Genomic DNA, 23,808 nt, shown 5'->3' on the forward strand with positions numbered 1-23,808 from the left:
GTGTAGAGTTTTTAAACAATTCTGACTTATCTCCAGATCCTTCTGGGCTCTGAATAATTTTGTGATCATGTGTTATTTTCTCCTGTGTGACTCCTGAATCAAAGGCTAAATCATTTTACATAAGTGCAAAGTCTGTATTTGCAGGCTGTAAAAACCCACTACTTCCCAGCCGTTTCTTTTTTGCCATCTGTCCCTGTTCTTAACCAATTTCCTCTAATTTCATGCACGTATTAGTGTATAGATAATCTTCAATAATTATATATATGTCTATCTAGTGCTGCTGGTGACTGTTATTGACCCACATTTTCTTTTCTCCATTACTTACCATTTATTTTGGGTTCTTTTTGTAACCATTCTGAATTTTTTCTCTTTATGCAGTCCATCATTAAATCTGTGTACCCTCAGTTCCTTTTCAGATCTTGCTAATTTTTCCCCTACCACCTCCTCCACTAGTAGGCTGTTACTTCTTTTACTGAGTCAATGCTTCCACAGTCCATTGCCAAACTCAGGCTAAATTGGTCTCAAGTTCCTTTGTACTACACTTCATCTCTCAGTCTCTGTGCATATGGATCATAGACATATCCTTCTTCTTCTCTACGGTCTCTTGCATTCCCATTTTTGCCAGGCTCCTAGCCTTTCTCTCTTATCTTCATGAATCACTTTTCTTCTCCGTTTGGAGATCCAGAATACTATTCCATGTCAGAAAGACTCAATAAAGTCACCAGGAATTGCTTTCCCCTTAATTTTAGTGCCTTGCCTGTGGCATCACCCAGAGGGTGGCTGGGCACTGAAACAGGATCCCCAGGGCAGTGGGCACAGCACCAAGCCTGACAGAGTTCAAGAAGTGTTTGGGTGATGCTCTCAGGCACATGGTGCAACTCTTAGGGATAGTCCTGTGCAGGGCTGGGGGCTGGACTCGATAATCCTTGTGGGTCCCTTCCAAATCAGCATGTTCTGTGATTCTGCGATCTGTGATCTCAAAATGGAGAGTGGGAGTCTGAGACTAAATCTCTGAATGAACTTAGTTCTTCTTTGGGGATGGCCTATGCACACATTGGTCACCCTCATAAACTGAGAGATTGTGCATGCTCAAGGAATATGCAAGAATTTGAAAGCTTTTGTTTGTATGTAAACTGGCCTTTGGTTATATGTAAACTAATTTTTTTTTTCTCCAAGTTAAAGACCTGTCCAGATTTAAACAGATTCTCATAAGTATCTTTGGTACCTTATGTAATTTTGAGGTTTTAACCCACAAGACAGGAGTAAGTTTCTCAGATAAGTGTTTCCAGAACTTTTTCTAGCATTGTGTATGAAAAATAACCTTTTTTTAGCACATAAGTTGATTAGGGTTTTTTTCTGAAACTACACAATTGGTTTTACTGAAATTTTCAGTAGCTTTCGATCAGGCAAGTATCAGTCATGGATACAGCTTCCCAAATTACCTTGGAAGACATTTGCAACTGAAAGCAATGCTTCAACTAGAAATGCTGGGCAGCTTCTGTATTCATGGTTCAACCCCATTTTAGGCACATTATTGAGTAAACTGTGACTGGAGTTGATAATATTTCTTACCTGGTTTTTGGTCCTACAAGCACTTGCATAACTTTATTCATCAACAGTGTTTCTCCTGACAGATGACGGTATTTACTGAAAATACTAATAGTTGTGTAAATATGTGGGAGTACTAATAGTTGGGTAATTATGTAGGTGTTTAAAGATCTTTGATATATATTTCCTTTTGAAAAAGTGGCTTCAGGATACAAATTCAATTCATAAAATTACAAATAATGGAAATAACTATATCCCTATAGAGAATTAAGGATTTGTGTTGGTCTCTGCTCAGAGATTGTGTTGTCAAGCTACATACACCAAAATACAAGTACCATTTCAAGCTTTTGTGGAATGAGCAAAGTGAAAAGCTGTATATGTAAGAAATCTACTTCCACTGTACTTAGTGTGCAAGAAATATATCAGCACTCAGCACACTCAACTAGGAAACTGTGCTTGCCAATTCCAGATTAACATGGCAAATTGATTTCACTGCTTTAAGGATCTAATATTTTCATTAGTACTGCAGCATTATGCTATCTATGGACAATTTTTTTAAACATACTTCCAAGCTCCTGTATTTTAAAATGTGTGTTCTAGATTTCTTAGAATTAGTTGTCACAGTAGCAGCAGAGTTTTGATCAGAACATTATTATGGTGGATCTTCTTTCTCCAGTGAATTGTCTCATTCTGTTTGAAAAACAAGAAGTAAACCCTTTGACAAGAGAAAACAACTCTAATATTTATTTCTTATTTATTTTCAGTGAACGTGTTGTGTTTTTTCTTCTTTTCTTGTCAATAGGCACAATGGACAATTGGAAAGCTGCACTGTCCGTTCTGTGAAGCCTGTTTAGGGGGCTTAAACTTTGTTTGCAACAAAAAATGTTCCTGCGGACAGTTAGTAAATGTATATTTCTGCAAATCTTGGACTGACTATCAACCATCTTTCTGTGTTAAGTTGTCAGAATCATCAGGAAAACATTTGCCTGTCCTCAAAATTCAGTTTGGTTTTAGCAAGGACACCTGCCATGAAGTGGTGACTGCAACTTTGGAAATCAAAAATCAAGGGCCTTCCTACATGGCCAGAAGTAATAACAGTACTGGAAGATTAACAGAAGCACTTTTTCTAGAAGTTAGAGCTCCCAGATATGAGATGAAAAGTAAAAAACTTCCCATAAAGGCATTAAATCAAACCAGAAATCTTTCTTCTCTCTATCCTATGAATGATGCATGGACTGTAAAACCTTTTCACAGAAGATCACATAGTTTGGATTTAAATATCAGAGAGAGTCTTGTTTTGTCGCCTGTGTTATATGAGGCTTGCAGTATGGGAACAATTTACCATGGCCAAAATGAAAATCCACCTATTTACGCACAAAGTGGCTTGCAATTAGAATTTGGTAGCAAAGATGATAGTTCTTTTCAGGACCTATATAGTTCCAGTGCTGACAAACTGCAGAACCGATTTCAAGTTCCTTCCTTTACCACATTCCTACACAGAGGAACAGAAAGCGAGTGTGATTTTGGAGCTCCTGGGCAGTCTTCTGGGAGTGTCATTGCTGATGGATCGCCATTTGTAATGAACCTTTCTTCACCTAGCAGGGCTGTTGAAGACAAACAGTACGTCACACCTGTTGGTCTTGTGCAGCCTACAAGTATTTCTTTCAATGAAAAGATGAGTAAGAGGGAAATAAACAAGTTGAAAAGCTTGAGGAGAAAACAAAGAAGGCGAGAACGATGGCTACAGAAGCAAGTAGGTGATTGAAATTAATTATGCTACTTTTTTGGTAAAGTTTGACTCACTTTTATAAATCATGCTTTTTATTTTGTCTCTTAATATTGGTATAATATGGAACTGTCTAGAGTTAGGTATCTTGCAGAGATTTATGACCTTTTCCTACATGTATTTTTTTTGCTAATTCAACCCAATCAGCCTTTTTGTTGTGCAAAGTCAAACAGTGGTGAGTTGGCCGCCTTACTGGTTTATGATGTAATAATAAATTTGAAGTGGGAAAAAATACAGTGAAATCTAATCAGATTAAGTGATTAAAAAACCCCTAAATATTTAAATCTTCTAATTGAGAAACCCCAGCATTTCAGTGTTTCCAAATTTCAAACTAACGGCATTTTGAGTTACTTTTATATCTAAGAATGTTTTGAAAGATGTTTGCATTTATTATTTATCATAGCACAAATATTTTTCTGTGAGTAAAAAATTTATTGTTACTGTTTAAAATTATTAGTGTTTAGTAGGTAAGTATTTTGTCTAAAATCTAAGGTACAGTATTACCTTACCAATTATACAACCATGGTTTCCTTCATCAAACCATCTAATGCAGAACAAAATTAGAAGCTGTACATAGTCATTCAATTTTTGGTGGAGGGCAGGAGAGAAATGCCGGGAATTTTTTCAAATGGTTAACGTTGTTGTTTGCTCTGAAATTTAGTAGAAAGACTAATGATATATATGTCTTTAAAAGAAAATTTCTCATCATAGACTTCCTGCTGCAGAGTACTATATGGTCAGCAAGAACAAACATACTAACTCTAATCAGATAAGTTGAACCTACTCAAGAAATTATTCCTAGTTTGAGTAGGTTTATCATTGTGAATTCAAGATTGAGACGGATAAACTTAAAGGCTGTCTCTCTCAATTAAATGCAAGAACCAGCTTGAAAATGTACTGGGTCTGGGACATTCCATTAGACTTTTCAATATGGTGCGCATACTGAAAGGTGTTCATCTTTATCTGAGAAGGGGTTTTGTTTTGCTCACTTACATTGGCATTGTGGCCTTTTGAACAAAACTTCTTATTTTGTAGAGTGCATCTCTGAAGCTTTGTTAGATGTTACTTTCAGGAGTAAAATGTTATACCAAATTTCCAAATTTGTGATATCTTAGAAAGAAAATACTTTCAGATCTTTTTCTTTTTAAAACATGCTTAACCAATTCCTACATTATTTTAGTTACTCACATGATATTACATCATGTTACAACAGTTGTTATATCTATTAAGTCTCATCAGTAAGCATACAAAAAAGTACCAAAAAATTTGAAATTAGTATGTAAACTAAATGATCTGGTTTTTCATAATAGTTTTGAGAGCATATTTTGGGTTTGCATTGATTTTTTTTAACCTTGGTGAGAGTCTGCAATCATGGCATGGAATATTTAAGTGGGTTTGCTTCTCAGACTGTGTCAAGCAGCATGTGTGATAAGTGCAGCTGTGTTTCCTATTGCTGAAGTATCTTCCCAGGAATATATGAATCTAGAAAATCACATCCTTTGTATAGTCTGACATGCCACTAACAGGGATGGTCCTCTGCCACACATTCTGTTTTATGGTGGCTCGCTTCTGGTGTCAGTCTAGGTATCCTCCCTTTTCTTGGAAGTTTTACTTGCCATTCTTTTTATTCAGCATTCTAATAATCCTCCTTGTCAAAATGTGCATTTTGTTGCTGTGGTACTTTCAGTAGGAAACTGATTGTGGTGCTTGGTAACCATGATATCTCCATGCTTACCCATGTATGCTTAAGAAATACAGTAAAACTTCACAAAGAGGCAAGAACGTAAACCTCTGAGTGGACGGAGTGAAAGAATTTTGGTCAATGACAATGGAAGTATATAGTTGAAGCACTTTTTAAAGAAGTACTGATGTGAGGTGAATATATTCTAAGCTATTAAAAGTATTGTGCAAATAATTTCTGTCTTTAATTAAAGCTTTTCTGGAGAGCAGTCTGAGAAAGCAGACCTGTTCAGACCTTGGAATTTCTTTGCAAATGTGAGGGCTGCTTTTCTAAGTTTATTTTTTGAGATAGTTTATCTGTCAAAGGAGTTTTTTCTGTCTTTCAGAAAGCCAGAGTGTGGCTACAAATGTGGCAAAATGCACTCTGTTATTAAATTGACATAGATAAACTTTGCATTGTAAATAGGAGCAGTACTGTGAGCTCCTGACCTGCATTTGCCTCCAGAGGCTTGCTCTAGTGCAGTCTCTGAGGTCTCTGAGCTAGCTAACAGCAGAGGGCTCCAAGTTTCCTCTGTCTGTTCTACAGGGGATGCTTGCATTTTGTGTGTGTGTGCACATCTCTGTGTTCATGGTGGATTTTTTTTGGTTTCTGTTAGGATATAACTATATTGTTAATGCATTATTATTATATAAATTCTTGGGGTATGAGAATAGTTACTTGAGTCTAGGTAGTATTAGTAATGGTTCTTGTTGTTTCTATAGCTAAGAAGATGAAGTATTTATTCTAAAAATTCCTTTTTGTGTATATCTAGTTACATGTTTACATTGTTTGCTAATGCATGAGGCTTGTATTAATTAATTAAGATCTCAGACAGAAACAGCATTTGTGGCTCCTCCAGTTATATTTCCTTTCTCCTCACAGTCATTTTACATAGAGGAAAGCTATGTAGTCATCTTCAAAACTGCAGTTATCGTCCTGGAAATAATCCTGATTCATTGGGTGAAAAAAATATTGGCCTTTTTTTGCGTCACATCCTAATGACACTTCACCAGTATCTTTTTGAAAACATCAGTGTTTTATCTTACAAAGGTGACTAATGGTTTCTTGGAAACTCTCAGATGCCAAGAACGGAGTTGTCTTTCATGCTTCCAGTGTTAATCTGAACTCAGAAGATGGGTGAGATACTGCATAGTTTATTGACAACTGTCAGATTCTGTTATCTCACCCCTACCTCACCAGTCCATAATCATGTCTTCTACCAACTGACAGCCTTGTAGTGAAAGTTCTAGGCTTCAAAGGTTTAACTTGTGACCAGAGTTCCCTTAATCTGTGCAAATCTCTTCTTATGTATAAATTGGTTTACAGTTCTTTGTCTTGCATTGTCATGTTCGTATTGAAACTGTCAATCCCTCAAGTGTTTAGTTTTGCATTTATGCACTTGGATTTCAGTCACTCCTTCTATGATGATACTCCTCGCAAGAATTATCCTCACACTGCTTATGGTTTTCTCAGCTGGCTGCTGAAGGGCTAAAAGCATTGTTTAGTGTTGGCACGAAAGTAGATCAGGTAGATAAGAATCTGAAATGAAATCACAGAGTAGGCAAGCAGTAACTATGAAGTTTCAATTGAGAACCTGTTAGGGAAATATGAGGACCTGGAGAAACTGCCTTTAGTAAGAAAACAAGAAATAGTGTTTGAAAAACACTCCTGCTCTTAACATTTAGAACACTCTTATGTTTAAATCCTTCACCAGGATCATTTGATGGTTGGTTTTGGTTTTTTTTCCTCCACAATCTATTTGTGGTCATTTTTGTGTGTTTTGTAGTAAACTTCTGTACCTGCACTGTGGGTTCACTGATCTCCAGCTTCATGCTAAATCCCAGTTACTGTATGTGGTAGCATTTATGTGTGTGAGACACAGTTACTTTGTTCTGTTGGTTATCCCTAAAACCAATTGTGTGCAGGGCCAAGTATGCATTTCTTTAACAGACCTCTGGTAATGGAGTCACCCTTTAGTAATGTAGATTAGCTTAGCGGCAGTCAGAGGAGGCAGAGACAACTCAGGCTGCAGTGGGATCAGAAGGCTCACCAAAGACAAAGGACTTTATTTTTAGTAACAGCTTCACTTTTATCTACTCCTGTATATAACATGGCAGCACACTATTGGTCAGTAGTTCACCTAACATACATGGAAAGATTCTACTGGTTACAAGGCTTCCACATTCTACAGGTGCTTCTCTGGTCCCTAAGGATGTATTCATCAATCACCTCAGACCTTAAGAGATACACACACACACTGTCACCCACACACTCTGGTAAGTTTCTCATAGCTGTTGTACTCTCCAGTGCCAACCCAGTGCCCCTTTTCATGTGATCCCATCCTTGTACACTCTGTGTTGCATCCTGGGTCTCCGTTTCTCTAGACTTCTGCTATCTTCAGCAGACCTGCATTTCTTTGCAATGTGTCATTACATTAGAGATGTAACTACCTTATTATACATGGGATAACTGCTGTCAGTGGCTGCACCATACTGTGTATCTATATGGCCACACTTCACAAATGCAGATTTGGGAAGGGCTCTCCCAACATGGGTGTGCCCTTCCAGCCTGCGCAGTGGATTTTTTAGGTGAGGCACAGTGTGTGCAGAACTGGCCCTACGGTTTAAGTCGTAAGGTCCATTTGCCACGGCCGAGCAAGCTTTTTTATGAAATGTTAGGTTTAGAACCTATTATTTTCGTTTTCTAGAAGCTCACAGACAATTAGATCATAAGAATTTGTGAGACTTGCAGTCCCTTAGCTGAGAAAGACAATGTCCTGTTCATGGAGATACATTGCAGTATTGTGCAGTTAGGTGAATCCCATAATTTCAACAGGGATTTTTATTATACAGGTAGAGTGAAGAGCAAGTAAATTGTAGTTGTAAAGATACCTTGTGGCAGTTGAAAATCAAAGTTAAACAATGGTATGAACAAGAATACAAGAGTACTTTCATATTTATGCATATTACTGTGTATTATCAAAAGAATAACATCAAAAACACATTAAGGAGAGAATTTAAGGTAGAATAGTAGGAAAGAAAACAATGCATTGTTATAAATTTGACAAAATTTTGTGCCCCTAATTCTTCATTTCTACAAATTGTTACTGACTCAGTAACTAAGAATTTGAGTAAGTTTTGTGTTTCTGCTTGGTTTTTGTAGAACTAAACTTTCTGAATACCTATAAACTGAAATAAATTATGTGTGTCTTGCATGGAAGTTTGAGTGTTGATCTTGGTTCTTAAAATTAAAAAAAATCATTTTTTCCAGGAAAATAAAATTCCTAACAGCTGAGAGAATTAAAGCTCTCTACTATTTCATAGAATCACAATTATTGGATGGTTGGGATTGGAAGGGACCTTAAGTAAGGATGATCTAGTTCCAACCCCATGGTCACCGGCAGGGACACCTTCCACTAGACCAGGTTGCTCAAAGCCCCATCCAACCTGGCCTTGAACATCAGGCTTTCTAGTAGTCAATGTATTTATGACCCCCCTATTAACTTTTATGGTATCTAACTCTTCAGCATTTTTTCCTCACGTCTGTTTTTGAGAGAAAAAAAATACTATCTGAAAAGAATTTTATTTTCTTTCACTATAGTAGGTAAAACTGCAGGCAGTCACTGGGAAGTCACTGTACACATTCAAAAGATGTCACACAAATAGAACAGATTAGATTTCCTACAAACTTACTATTTTTGAAGTTGATGAGCAATCAGTGATTCTGTTAGGAAATGGCAAAGTTAAAGTTGCAGATTAATGAAATGAATTATTGTATAAAGTACTGCAAAATACTGAGGAGACGAATGGTAATTTTGTTTCTGAATTAAGGAAATTATTTCAAAAGCAAGGAAAGATAGCACCTACTATTACAGCTGAAGACACTGGCAGTCTTTTGGGCATGTGAATGTCTTTTTCACGTTCAAAGTACAAATTTATTCCAGTAAGTTAGGTAAAGCAAAAGATTCCTATGCTATGACCTAACACCCTTGTGACTGTCAAGCTGTGGCAACGTAATTTTTTAAAGCTATTTACTGCCAAGACTTTATTTGGTACAGTGCTTTTTCTGATATCATGATTTCCAAATGCTTTATATCAACACCTAAATTGAAATGATTACACATCAGAAGGGAAAGGTTTCCTTTATGGATGACTTAGCTAAAAATATGCTTCACAATCCCACAATTCAGAAGTATGTGGGATAGAATGTGGGGTTGGTTTTGTTGTTGTTTTTTTCATTTCATTTTTTCATTTGCTTTCAAGAGTATGTCTGCTTTATGTGAGAATGATAGAAATCTGTCAGTTCCCATTATCAGTAATTTTTGAAAATGCTGTCAGAAGAAACATATTCATTACACTTTGCTTTCTCCCCATAGTCTTTATAAAAGAAATGCAGCAGTTTGACAAAAGGTTAATCTAATCCTAATATTTTGCAGCTCAAAAATTTGATTTTTAAGTGGTCTTTTTTCATGTTTTGTATATCTCTTTTTTTTGTGTGTGTACAGAGTGAGGAGAGTTTGCACTACTTAGACTAATCAATTTTGTATGATTAATAAAGTATATAGAATCAAACGATGTTATGAACACTCAAAGAAATAAGTAATTTTATGCTTCTCCCAACTTTTAATTACATTACTTATTTCATTTCTATTGTCTTCAATAGCTTTTAAAAGCTATTTTGAGTTATGATTCTGATTGAGAATTTTTGCTAAAGTGCTTTCCTAGTACCAATTCTGAAGCAAATTGCAAATAATTAACTGGCAGATTAGGAACTAGAATGTGATTTTACCTAAGGGAGATTAAGAGAAAGCAGCTGGTGAAGAAAGATGATTCTCAATTCTGTCCACAAATGCAAAAATTTTAATTTATGTTTTGGTAAAAGCTGTATAGAAAATGAAATGTCCAACCAAAAAAAGAATAAGAAAAGAGAGTTCCATGGACTTTTTTAAAAGTCAAAGATGAAAATAGATGCAATTTAGAATATCTCAGCTTCAATTTTGAGGTTAAAATTAGTATGTATCAGGAAGAGGAGAGTTAGAATTACAGTGCAACTGTGAAATGCACCTTACTGGAAAAAGAACACTTCATGTGTGCGCTTACTCTGCTGTTTTTGTTATCATATTAGTTTTCATGCCAAACAATCTATGGATTAAGAAAATAAGTCATAGAAAGCATTTAACTAATAAGAAACAGAGCAAAGAACATTCATAAAACACTAAAAAGCTGTGACTTGGTGAAGGAAGAAAAACACATGAAACAGTGAAAGAAACCATGCAGTGTCGAGTGTGACATTCAGTTGGCTCCTTAAATTGGTAAGAGTAGATGATTTTGAAGCATTCTGACTGTGCTCCAATTGTATGTAGCAGAATGTTTGTGAAAAAATACAAACAAACATGTATGAATAGAGTGAAACATTGCATGTATGATTCTGGAAAAAAACTAAAAACTCTCTGCCAGTCATTCATAAGGAAATAAATTTATGTCTTGGTTTGAGGGGGAAAAAACAAAATGTTTACCCACAAGCGGGGGAGGGGGCCTTCTCCACAATAATCACACCACTCTTTATCAAATTTAAGAAAAGGAATTTTAATACAAGAAGGATAACTGTCCCCTAACTACTATGAATATATATATATATATATATATATATATATATATATATATATATATGTAGGTATTAGGTATAACTATAAACAGAACAGAGCAAACCACTTCCCCAACACCACGGAGAAAAAACAAACAAAACAACAACCCCACAACAACAACCCCCACAACAACAAGTTTCCTTCGGGAGAAGAGTTATACTTATGGCAGTATCACTGTCACAGCCTGGCTGGCAGCAGGGTGAGTTCCCAGATGAACTCTGTGTCTCTTGTCCCAAATGAAGAAATGGAAGCTGAAACTGGGGAACCGCCGTGTGTCCTGGAAAGCACCTGCAAACCTCTCTCTCCCGGGTCACTGCCCCAGCAGGGGCAGGCAGGCCGTGACACTGCAGGTGGTGGTGAGACTGGAGCAGAGGCTGGGATCCCAGATGCAGGAACCAGGAGAAACAGCCGTGGTGAGGAGAAAAGCAGCGGCTCAGCAAGAAGCCCCAGCAGTGCCAGCAGCAGGAGCAGGAGATAAAAAAAGAACAGCTTCCCTCCTCAGCAGCAAGCACACCACTCCTGAGTTCCGCTGAGCTAAGAATGGAAAAATGTACCCAAAAACAAAAGAGACAACCTGTCCCCACCCAAGTGATCAGCAGTTAACTACTTTTTGTTAACTACTGGCATGGGCAGTTAGTGGCAGGGGAGAGAATTTACATAATAATTCCAAACTACAACAATTTACAATCTTCCTTTTTGTGTCTCCTCAATGTTTTCAATCCTCTTTGTTAATTTGAGCCACAATTTATGATGTGGTAAGTTTTATTAAGGTAACTGCTAATTTTTAGGGGAAAAAATGTGTGAAATGCTGTACATGAACTTTGCAAAAGGAAAAGATATCAGTCATAGTGCAACAATTTGTAGAAACTAAGCCACACCACAGCAGACCAGCCAGCACTGGCACATCCAGAAGAGCATGTCCTAGATAGGACCTACTGTTCTTCAGTCAGATAGATTTGCTTTTATTCTTCAAGTCTGATGCATACCAAATACACTTACCTATGGTTTAGAGAACTTTGTTTATTTTAATGACAACATTAGAAAATAGGATTCTAGAACAGTAAAGAGAAAAATGTAACATTGCATATGAACAATTGTATATGGTTTTTATTATTAGCATTTTTTTCAGTTGTTAATTGAGTTTGGTGCTCCATCTCACTTTCTACAAGACAGACAAGGTTATAGGAATAGATACGTAAAGAACTTCATCTAGGAACTACTAAACTGAGAGGCGGAACACCATTTTTATATTTGCTGGGGCAATATGCTGCTGTTTGCATCTGCAGGGCAGCACAACTGACTGATCTGGTTTTGAAAAGTAAGCTGTATTAGGATACAAATAATGCATTAGAATTACTATTAGATAAATCTAGTAGTATTTCAGATGTAAATCTTTCTGAATTTACATCTGTTAATCTGTGGAATATACTCATCTTTAGGATGGTATTAACCATTGTGAGGATGTCTGTCTTTTTGATTCGTTTTGTTCTGAAAGTAACCCAGTTCCCTTTAGCTCAAGTGTAAATGTAGCATTGATTAGTGCAGGGAAAGTGTTTTAATGCAAATGTGTGAGCAGTACTGAATTTTTGGGATATATGCTGAAAAGTGCAGTATGTGACCCACCATAGTGGGAATGAAATGTTTTGAGGATCTCCTGGGCTTAACTTGAGCAACTATTAGTAAACTATAATCTTACTTTATGATGGAGAAATACAATAGACAGTAGTTGCTCAGCCAAAGCGTGGAGATGAGCTTCCAGTTGTTCTCTGGATTTTCTCTAGATGAAACCTCCGTAAAACATGTTTGAGGCAGTAGCAATGTAATATCTTACAGAAGTTTGTCTCTAGCAGTGCATCTGTATTCTCTGTTTCTCTTTATCTATACCACTGGTTTCATCATTTTCTGATACAAAGATAGATTTTTCTCTTGCTTTTAGCACACTTTTTGTTCGGCATTTTGAATCTCAACAGCTCCAGTGATCTGGTTAGGTAAGATTCCTCAACTAGCGCCCAAACATAGCTCATGTCACCTTCTGCTCTCCTTTGTGTCCCAGGCACTAGTTTGTAAGAGGCCCTTTATGTGTGGAAAGGGAGAAAACCTAGCACAGACAGAATTGCCTGGAAGTTGATTGACAAACAGCGACATTTCGAGTTCAAGAGTGAGACCATTTAGCCTAAGAATGTAAATACAGGTTTTTGTCTTTATCTGCCTCTTTACATGCTCCCACTGTGTTGCATAGGACTACAGCTAAGGTTGAAGAACAAAGGGTAATGGAGTGCAAATACGTGTACCTTACCTGCTTCTACTGTGCTTTGGTTTAACCTGGAATACAAAGAAGAAAAGGGACTGGGGTGAAATAGAGCAGGCTCTCTGGATGCTATGACTTTTTACACGTACAAGTGAGATCTAAGTGGAAAACAGAGTGGTGACGGTTAACCTACACATATTTCAATGTTGAAGTAAGAGATCAGGACTTGTGCGTGTATGTAGAATACACAGGATGGAGAGGATCTTTTATTCATTTGGCTCTGGTTTTACTTTAAAGAAAGAAGTGAGTTAAGACATATTAGTAAAAACAAAGTCTTGCCATTTCCATCATTTGCTAAAGAACTTCACCTGTTTTTAACTTGAGCTAAAGAGTTTTTCTAAGGACCCACCTCCCTAATTTAGTGTACAGCAATAATGTTTAATTTCTTTGTGTTTATGAATTTTTTTGTAGTTAGTGGCAAACTTATTCAGAAAAACCCAGTGCTTTGTTTAAATTTTGTTTCAACAAAAATTTGGGCTGAAGTGCAACCCTCTTATCAATATCAGTAGCTCACCTTTCCTGATTTAGAGTCTGTTGGTGCAAGATTAGTCTTCCATGATCCACTCACTAGGAGTTCAAGGTATCTGCTACTATATGGGGTAGTCCTTTTGAAAAGCTTACCAATGAAACTAGATTTTTGACACAAGAAATAGCAAAAAGTATGATACTTGTACTATGCTGAATTGTGTGTCTTTCTGCAGAGTTCCTTCTAGTGACTTTGTTTAGACTGAACAGCATGAGCTGTCAGAATGGTGGATGGGCACAGTGTGGCTGAAACAGAACTTTTCAGGAATTACGTTTTGCATTTGCCAAAAATGAACATCCAGGAAAAGTGTATTACTCAGCGTGTCAGTGATACACTATTTCAACTTAGTTTTATGAATTAAAATTAAAATTAAAAAGTGGGCAATTTGCACAGTTCTTTGTTCAAAATACCACATAGTCAGAACCACATGGCAGTGCCAATATACGCCAGTATCTGATTACTTTTTTTGTTTAAATGACTGTATGAGTAGGCAACATAGATGGTGGTTTCATCTTATAGTGGGTGAAAAGGAATCCCCATACAGTTCTGGTCAGAACTGTCTACTTGCCTTGTCTCATCTGACTACGCAGTGCCCTAATTCAGAAAGGAAGAAAAAATTACAACTAAATACTTCTCTAATGCTTTCATATTAGATCATGCTGGATTCACTAGTTTGCTGTACCCAGCATAAGATTATAGTTAGAACTGTGTGATTGGAGGTAAACAAATAGCTGATAGATTGACTGAGCTATAATATGAAAACATAGCTTTATACTTACAATTTTTGCTAACTACTAGTTTGTTCCATATCTAACAATCCTACTGGAAAATGTTATTATGTTAGACTTTAGGTCATTTGCAGTCATAGTGTTTCCTTTCAGCAAATCATCTTGACTTGATGGATGTTTCTCATGATGGCTTTAAAAATGTAATTATTCTCACATTATCAAGAACTAATTTGCTGAAAATAGAATTAAGTTGCAGGCTAGATCATAATCACCATGTATTGATACCCTGACTTTATAGTGTGAATGTAAAAACTGATCCAACTTTAACTCCATAGATTTTGAAGATGGACCTATGTGTCTGCTTTTGAGCTTTTGCAGCCTTACATATTTCATGTATTTAATAAGCAATACTTAACTCATTAATTATCCTAATCTAGCATGTGCACTAATACATCGTTTTGCAGTGTTGTGTTTTGGCTCTATAGCATTTTTATACTGCTATAGAAATGACTGGGATTACTGGAGAGGGAGGGGGGTAGCTCAAGAAGAGCTGCCTTTTCAGTAACAGAATTTGAAACACTATTAAAAAAATTAAGAACTCTGACAGTAAATTTCCTCCTAAATTGCATAAGAAATCTTAAAATACTGGGTTGTGCGGGGAGAGGTCAGGGAAGGCTGGGGTGGGGAGGACTAATACTGTGGAAAGAAACGCCAGTTCCAACTGTTTGTTCCACTTTTACCTTGAAAGGTAATTGACAGTGATTGTATTAGAGAGCACTTCTTAGGCAACAAGAACAGCCTGCCTATCTTGGGCATGCACTAACCCCCTTCCACAAGGCACTGAGCATATTCTTGGGTTAAAAAATGGACATGGTAACACATGGCAAAAGTATAATGCATACTATGTATCTGGTGAATCCAGTGTTTCCTAAGAAACCCTGAAGCGGAGGGTCAAGGCAGGGTACATTTTAATTTCCACTCAGTAGTGCAAGAACAATGTAAAGGAGCATCCTAGCTAGTAGGTGTGCCTGGGTGACCTCCATGCTGATAACACTGGATACCAAAGTCTGAAGATGTACTTTAAGATTGAACTTAGTCCTCTGTTGCTCCTGGGAAAGAGTTTTTTAGTCTCATGTTTGACTCCTTGCTTTTGTACTAAATTAGGCCCGAGTGAACTTGACAGCGTGTCATAAGAATATTAACTACAGAATTAACTACTTTCTACAAGTATTTTAAAACTGAACTGAAATTACAGGAGTTATTATATTTTTATCACTTGATAGCAGAAAAATTGTCCAGCCATATTTTAGAGAACTTAAATGACTTAAGAGTCAGTGACATTTTAATTTTGTCTCTGTAAAAAATGTTCTATGTCATGTCTGAATTTCTAAAAATTAAAAATATACCCTGAAAAAGAGAATGTGTTCTGGGGATCATGGGTTTGGCTTGGAAAAGACTTTAAAGATTATATGTTTCTAAACCCTTTGCCATGGCCAGGGACACCTTCCATTAGACCAGGTTGCTCAGAACCCTGTCCAACCTGGCCTTGAACACTTCAGGGATGGGGCAGCCACAGCTTCTCTGGGCAACTATTCCAGGGCCAAACTGCCAAATTTCTGCCAAATATCTAATCCAGATCTACTTTCAATTTAAAGCCATTCTCCCTTGCCCTATCACTACATGCTCTTGTAAAATGTGCCTCTCCATCTTTTTTGTAGGCCCTCATTAGGCGGAAAGTGCTATAAGGTCCACTTGGAATCTTCTTGAGGCTAAACAACTCTAACCCCTCTCAGCCTGTTCTTAAAGGAGAAGTGCTTCAGCCTTCTGATCATCTCAGCGACCCAGCTCTAGAGTCGCTTCAGCTGATCCATGTACTTCTTAAGCTGGGGACCCCAGAGCTGAAAACCATACTCCAGGCTAGTCTAGCATAGATGTAACTATTTCACTGCCTCATTAGTAAAAATTCTATTTCGTATTAGCTGAGTTCTGTCAAGCAACAAGAGTGTTTATCCTGCTGTTGTTTTCTGAGGAATAGATTTCAGAAATATGCAGTAAACACACTGCTAAATTAGCAAAAACTTTACAGCAAACTTATTTCCATGCTGCAGAGTTGCCATAAAATATTGCTCTAACAATAATGACTATAATTATTCCAAATATATGGGTACCAGAAATTGCACAAATGAAAGCAAAAAGGTATGCCATTACATGCAGGTTCATTTTTTCACTTGATTCATTGTCTCTGTGAGGAGGAGTTTTATGATACAGCATTAGACAGTCCTTAAAAAGCATTTAAAAACCGTCTCTCTTTTTTTTCGGTAGTATTGTTTTGGAGAAGGCTGATCTCTATCTAAGCAGTAGCCATCATCACAGATTATTTGCAGCCTAATATTATTTCTTCTTGAGACACATGAATTTGCTTATGCTAGTGACAAATTGGAAGGAAGAACATCACATACTGGAAGGACAGAATGACATTAAATACAGAACTGTACCAGTGTATAGTGTGCAGTCACAGTAAATACACAATGCTGGTGCTTAAGAGCATAAAAACTGCAATACTGTTTGTTTAAAATATTGCTAAATTTTTACTAAACCATTTGATTTGTAAGCAACAACTTTAATGTGTAGCTTTTCTGTAGAAGTAATTTGCAGCATTGCCAGTGAAAGCTTTAGGTGAGTGAGTATTCTGGCCTCTTTATTTGTTTCAGAGAACTTAAGAAGTGTTAGATGATTTTTCAGTGTAGGTGAAGTCAATAATCCGTGCCTGAGGGCCATGCAGTCTACTTTCAGTAATGATTCAGTGGGAGAGAACAACCAGCCAGAATGGTGAAAATCAGATGAAGTAAAGCAAAAAAGCTAGAGAAATAAAATTAAGTGCTCAAAAATACTGTGCACATGAAGAAGTGTATGACAAAGTGAATTTAGTTTAAAAAATTAGAACTAAATGGTGTGTATTTTACTCACTGTGTCTGAAATAGATGCTATGGAGACCACTAGCTAGAGAGTTTATTGAGGTTACAGTGGGAGAAAAAGTTTTTAGAGACTTGTGTAAGAAAAGTAATGTGCTGTGTTGAGGCTAGAAACACTGGCAGACCAGGGGCTGTGAGATAATGTAAATAGGTGTGCCAATTCAAATTTAATTTTGAATTAGTGCATAACTAGGCATGCCACATATTCCAGTTTTTATTTTGAGAGTACTGAATACAGCGTAGGTACTTCATCTAGAGAGCTAGGAATCTGGGGGCATGGGAGGGGAGTGTTATCGAATGAAAATGATGAAAACCCCATATATTGGAGTATTTTTGTTTTCTTACATGACCATCTTACCCAGTTGCAAGAATTTTCTAATGTATATAAATATGTATGTATATATGAAAATGTATGCCTGGTGCCAATCACAAATCATGTGTGATTTCAAAGATCATAATTTTATGTAGTGTTTTTCTCAGCTGCATTAAAAGGTGCTGCAATGATTGCAGTAATATGGAGCAGTTTGAGTTTTTAATTTAGTTTCATTTGGCAGGTAAAATGTTTTTTAATTGATTGTGCTAGAAATGATACATGCTTTAACAGAGCTATTACCTGCTTTCGAAAGACATCAGTGAATATCTAATATTGAGTATGAATAAATTAGTATGCTCAATAACAAAGTATAATCTGAAACTAACAACACATGCTATCAGAAATGCTTAAGAGGCTCTAGTTCAGGTAATAGATTTTGAGTTTCAAGAGATGAGTTGTTTGCTGGCTAGCTCTTGCAAATTACTTTGGAATAAGTAATTATATTTGAAGGCTTAACTGGCAAATAACCTTTGTCTAGTGGGTAAAATGGATTCACACCTAACACTAGCTGTCTATAAGCACAGTTTCTGATAGTAACATACATTTGTTTTGCTGTACTGAAAACTGAAGTTAAAACAGGTATACAAAACCTGGGGGAGCAGAGGTAATTACTGTATTCTCTAAAGATTTTTTTCTGTATTTTAAAAATAAAATTATTTATGAATGCCTCTTTGTTCCTGACAAGGTGCTGTCTTTGGAAGAATAATTAAACACTTACTTAGGAATATCTGCTCAATACCTTCAGGGCTGTGATGGGCTGCCCAGACAGCAGCCAAACACCCACCAAGCCCCTTGCTCCTCTCTCTGTCAGGTTTGGAGGGGAAATAGAAGGTGAGAACACTCATGGATCAAGATAGAGACAGTTTAACAGGGAAGGTAAAAGCTCTGTGTGCAGGCAGAGCAAAAAGAGAACTTTATTAATTCTTTTCTATCAGCAGGCAGATGTCCAACTGCTTCCTGGGAAGAAGTGCCTATGCACATGTTGGTTGCATAGAGAAATGTAATCACAAACATCCCTTGGTTCTCATCTCCCTGGGGTTTTATTGCTGAGTGTGACATCCTGTAGTGTGAGTCACCTGTCCTGCTGACTGTATCAGCTCCCAGCCTCAAGCCCAGTCCCTGCTTATGTGAAGTAGGAAAGGAAGCATTGGAAGGAAGCATTGGAAGGAAGGAAGGAAGGAAGGACTGTTCAGACAAAACAGTGGTGTGTTACCCACGTTGGTTTGGCTGCAAATAAAAACTGAAGCCGTGTATCTATGCCATGTGTCTTCATACTGTGTATGAAGACATTTTCCTATTTCTGGCATTGGTCATAGTTTTTTGACACACCTTCCTACTTTTCTTTGCATTTGCTTCCCATCAGCCTCTCCAGTTCCCATGTGAGTCTGTTTCATTGCTGTTTCATGCCCATATATCCACTAAGCGATCCGTGGTTAAGTGACTAAAGTTGACAGTGATGGACTTCAGAGCTAAGCAGGGCAGAGTTTGCATCACTGAGTTTTTCTTTTAGATTGCCTGCATCTGTTAGATTTTATTAACTTTGAATGTTTACCTGCAGAATGAGAACTAAGACTTCTTTTTAGTAATCAAATGCTGGGTTCTAGAAGATTTGAATTTGTCATGTGTGCTCTGAGAGTTTGTGCTGGTTGTACTCTTCACAAAAGCTCTATGTCAGATCTTGTGCTTGAGGGCTTTAACTTGTGTCCTTTAAGGTCCAAAATTAAGTACTAGCCTCCTGCTTAGTGCATTGTGTAAGTCATAAAACAAAAAGTTTGTGGCCAAACAAGTTTATTCTTTTTGAGATAGGCAGGTCTTTGAACGGTGTAAAAGTGAGCTTTGCTGCTCCAAACATGCCCTGCTTTTGCCTGAAGAACTGACATAAATAATACATCCAAAAATGCTCACAGTTTATCAGCTTACAAACTTACATTAAGGAGGCAACCAACCCAGCAAAATCAAATTAAATGGCATTGGTTTCCTTTGTGAGCTTCACTGAACTGAGTCTTTTGTCTTTGCCTGTTATGTTTACTCATTAGAAAAGACTTTTTTTGTTCTGCTGAACTAGGACATGGGAAGCTGCCCACATTAAGGAGATCAAAATTAGTACCTAACATCAGAAAGTTTCCAAGACCTCACTTGAGAGTCCTTGGATTATGAGGGATGCTCTTATGTGAGTTCTGTTCTTTACTGAAGTCTAGTAGGATTGTTTTTATAGTGTTTTCATTTTTTCTTTCACTGTTATACTAGGTGCATGAATCCATCCATGTTTGATTTTGCTGGACTGAGGCATCGAACAGTCAAATTTGAGGAAAAAAACTTTTACACAATTTGGTTGACTTTGAAGATGACTGAATAAAATACCAAGGAAAGGATGTAGTGCTTATTGCTGACAGCTGCCAATACAGAACCATAGTTTTATAATAAAATTTCTGATAAATTTTCAATAAAGTAGCATAAAGAAAAAGAGTTGAGGAGAGATTGGTTAATCAAATTAAGCATCTAGATATAATTTGTCAGAAAAAAATAATACACAGAACACTTGGACTGCATTTTGTTATTGCAGGTCCACTTGGATTATAAACAGTTCAGGTTCCAATTTTAATGTCAGTCTCTGAAGTTTGCATGAAAAGAAGAAAAAAAAGGACGTTTTTCTATTGCTGCATGAAGACATCTGAAACACTTTTGTATTTTGGGGTTTTATTGTTTTAATTTAAATGTATTGTATTACAATATCTACTACAGATGGGTTACAAACTGCAAGTTTTAATGAGTCAGATAATTACATTCTCAAAATGGAGTCAAAGGTCTTGCTTTTTCTTGTTGTTGATGGCTCCTAGAATCTTAACCTTCAATAGTTTTTTTACTTTTAAAAGTATCATTTACAACTTAGAGAAAATCTCCAGGAAGGTAACACAAGTTCTGTAGGAAATCAGATCTGGATTCCTTGAAAGTTTGTAGTAATGGAAGATCTAACATAATTTTCCTGATTTTTTTAAGTGGAAGCAGATATTTATGTATTTTGATGATTTGTTTGTTGGCATTTTAAGGAAAAACTGTATTTGATTTTTTCAAGTCATCCTGAACTGCATAAGAAGTGAATTAAAAGTTTGATTTTGTACAGCTATAGTGATCTTAGTAGACAAATTAAGTTACAGTGATGCAATCCGATTACTTATCCTACGTTTCTGAGATATATTCTTCTTTGCAATCTTTTGCTTCTCCTTATTTTACATCAGTGCCAGTGAATGCTGTATGCTAAACACTGTTATTGATGGAGTCTATTTAAATAATCAATATTTAAATTGATTTTAAGAAATTCAGCCAATACACTTTAAATAGGTGGCCTGATTGTTCTACGCAAGATGATCACCCAGTTGCTCCATCTAGATCAGGGAACTTCTGAAAACTGGGACAGTCTAAATATAGCTCTAGATTCCTAATTTTAGGGCACCTTATTTTAAAACAATTCATTTTACTATGTAAATCTTTATTTTACTGTAATATCTCACAAACTATACGTGACTTGTGGAAACATAGGACACTTTCAGATTCATAACACTTGATTTTGGGGTGAGAGATAGGCACAATGTCAGGGACACAGTGGGCACCCAGCCTGACGGAAGGATATCACATTGCACAGGTGTGTCCAGCAGAAGAGGTGTAGTTGGGCATACCACAATGTGCATCCTGGTGAATACAGATAAAGGCAGAGTTAATTTCTCTGGATTAAATACCTCCTTTGTGTCAGTTGTTATGAATCCTAAGTAAATTCTCTTCTGTCTGATGAACAAAAGGCAAGGACCTTGTGACTCCTGTCCCAGCCTGTGTTAGAAACCTGTGTTATTGTGGTATTAAAATTTGTGTGATGTTTCCACCACAGCTAGTGACTAAATGGAAGGTCATGATGACATAATACTGCTGAGAAATTTGTGTTAAAATTATTTAAAGACATTTTTTAAGAAGTCTGTTCTGAGAGTTCAGTTCAGCAAACTAATCTTTCTGTCCAAAAGAGAAAGAAGTCTTCTGTAACTAACTGTGCTGGTTTGAAGGTGAACCAGCAGGGGAAATGAACTCACCACGAGAGAGATTATAAGTCAGACCTAAAATTTAATAATAATATTACAATAGCAACACTGACACACAAGGGAAATTGCTCTCAACTCACAAAACCCCAGCAGTAAAACCCAGTGTCCTGGGGCACAAACCCAAGGGGGTTTGTTTGCCCTTGTGCTGAGACCCCTGTGGTTCCCCCAAGTCCAGAGCAAAAGGAAAAGAAAAACCTGTTGGTGCAGGCGAGGGCTGTGGTCTGGGCAAGAGCGGTGATCTCCTCCTGTCAAGGTCCTGCTGCTACTCCGGATCCGACGAGAGGTTCCCGAGGTCTTCTTACCCACCCCTTATGTACCCTCAGGGAGCTCTCAGTCCCTCCCCCTGGGCGGGGACTCACACAATGGGTGATTAACTCTGGGAGCCAGGGGGTGTTGAGCTGTTGATGGCCCATTAGCAGCTCCGCCCCCCTCAGGCTGGGTGTGAAGTGATAATGGCTCCCTGGGCAGCTGCTGTTAATGGTCCATTGACCTTGGGGAATGAATAGAGGGGGTAGAATACACAGCTTTGATCACCCCCACACAGGGTTAGCTGGTCCCTCCTGCTGAACTAGGACATTATCCACCCCTTATTCTACTCCATCTAGTCATTCCCAAATTAATCCCCTTTTTACCTATACATATATATACACATATATACGATGAAACATTACAAACTCTTCTCGCTCAAAATTAGGTCCCCTTGTGGTACACATCGTGTTTCTCCATCTTTTTGCATTACCCACCAAGTGCAACCAGGTCCTTGAGCAAAGACAATCCCTCGGATGGGTTTGCCTTTGTTTGAGGTGGGACTCACCCAAACAGTCTTTCCTAACATACCTCTCATATGGACCACAGGGACTTTATCTCCATCTACAGTATTCAAGAGTTCTGATTGGGCAGGGCCAGCTCGATTGATGGAGCCCCGGGTGTTGACCAACCAGGTGGCCTTTGCCAAATGCAGCTCCCAGTGTTTGAAAGTTCCCCCACCCAACGCCTTCAAGGTTGTTTTCAGCAGTCCATTACATCGCTCAACTTTCCTGGCAGCTGGAGCATGGTAGGGGATATGATACACCCACTCAATGCCGTGCTCTCTGGCCCAGGTGTCTATGAGGCCGTTCTTGAAGTGGGTGCCGTTGTCAGACTCTATTCTCTCTGGGGTGCCGTGTCTCCACAGGACATGTTTCTCAAGGCCCAGGATGGTATTCCGGGCAGTGGCGTGAGATACGGGGTATGTCTCCAGCCATCCAGTGGTTGCCTCTACCATGGTCAGCACATAGCGCTTGCCTTGGCGTGTTTGGGGAAGTGTGATGTAGTCAACTTGCCAGGCTTCCCCATACCTGTATTTCGACCACCGTCCACCATACCATAGAGGCTTCACCCGCTTGGCCTGCTTGATGGCAGCACATGTGTCACAGTCATGGATAACCTGTGAGACACTGTCCATGGTTAGATCCACCCCTCGGTCACGAGCCCATCTGTATGTCGCATCTCTGCCCTGATGACCAGAGGCATCATGGGCCCATCGGGCTAGAAACAATTCACCTTTATGCTGCCAATCCAGATCTACCTGAGAAACTTCGATCCTGGCAGCTCGGTCCACCTGCTCGTTGTTACGATGCTCCTCATTAGCCCGGCTCTTGGGTACATGAGCATCTACATGACGGACCTTCACACTCAGCTTCTCTACCCGGGCAGCGATGTCCTGCCACATCTCAGCCGCCCAGATGGGTTTCCCTTTGCGCTGCCAGCCGGCCTTTCTCCAACGCTCCAGCCATCCCCACAGAGCATTGGCCACCATCCACGAGTCAGTGTAAAGGTAGAGTCTTGGCCACTTCTCTCGTTCGGCGATATCCAAAGCCAGCTGAACAGCTTTCAGCTCTGCAACCTGACTTGATCCACCTTGTCCTTCAGTCGCTTCTGCAACTCGACGTGTAGGACTCCATACAGCTGCTTTCCATTTCCGGCTTGTCCCTACAATGCGGCAAGAGCCATCTGTGAAGAGAGCATATCGCTTCTCCTCTTCTGGTAGCTGGTTATATGGTGGGGCCTCCTCAGCTCGTGTCACCTGCTCCTCTTCTTCTTCAAAGGACAATCCGAAACTCTCACCTTCCGGCCAGT

General features: G+C 38.2%; 1 protein-coding gene across 1 annotated transcript in view; it reads left to right on the top strand.

The window, feature by feature from the left end:
• The window catches only part of RNF180 (ring finger protein 180), a 107,838-nt gene that overhangs the window by 50,351 nt on the left and 33,679 nt on the right, over nucleotides 1-23,808 (top strand). The window contains 1 exon segment of the mRNA XM_071581531.1: nucleotides 2,351-3,301. Within this exon segment, the coding sequence (XP_071437632.1) occupies nucleotides 2,351-3,301 (951 nt within the window).

The sequence above is a fragment of the Pithys albifrons genome, chromosome Z, assembly GCF_047495875.1.
Source record: "Pithys albifrons albifrons isolate INPA30051 chromosome Z, PitAlb_v1, whole genome shotgun sequence".
Classification (NCBI taxonomy): Eukaryota; Metazoa; Chordata; class Aves; order Passeriformes; family Thamnophilidae; genus Pithys; species Pithys albifrons.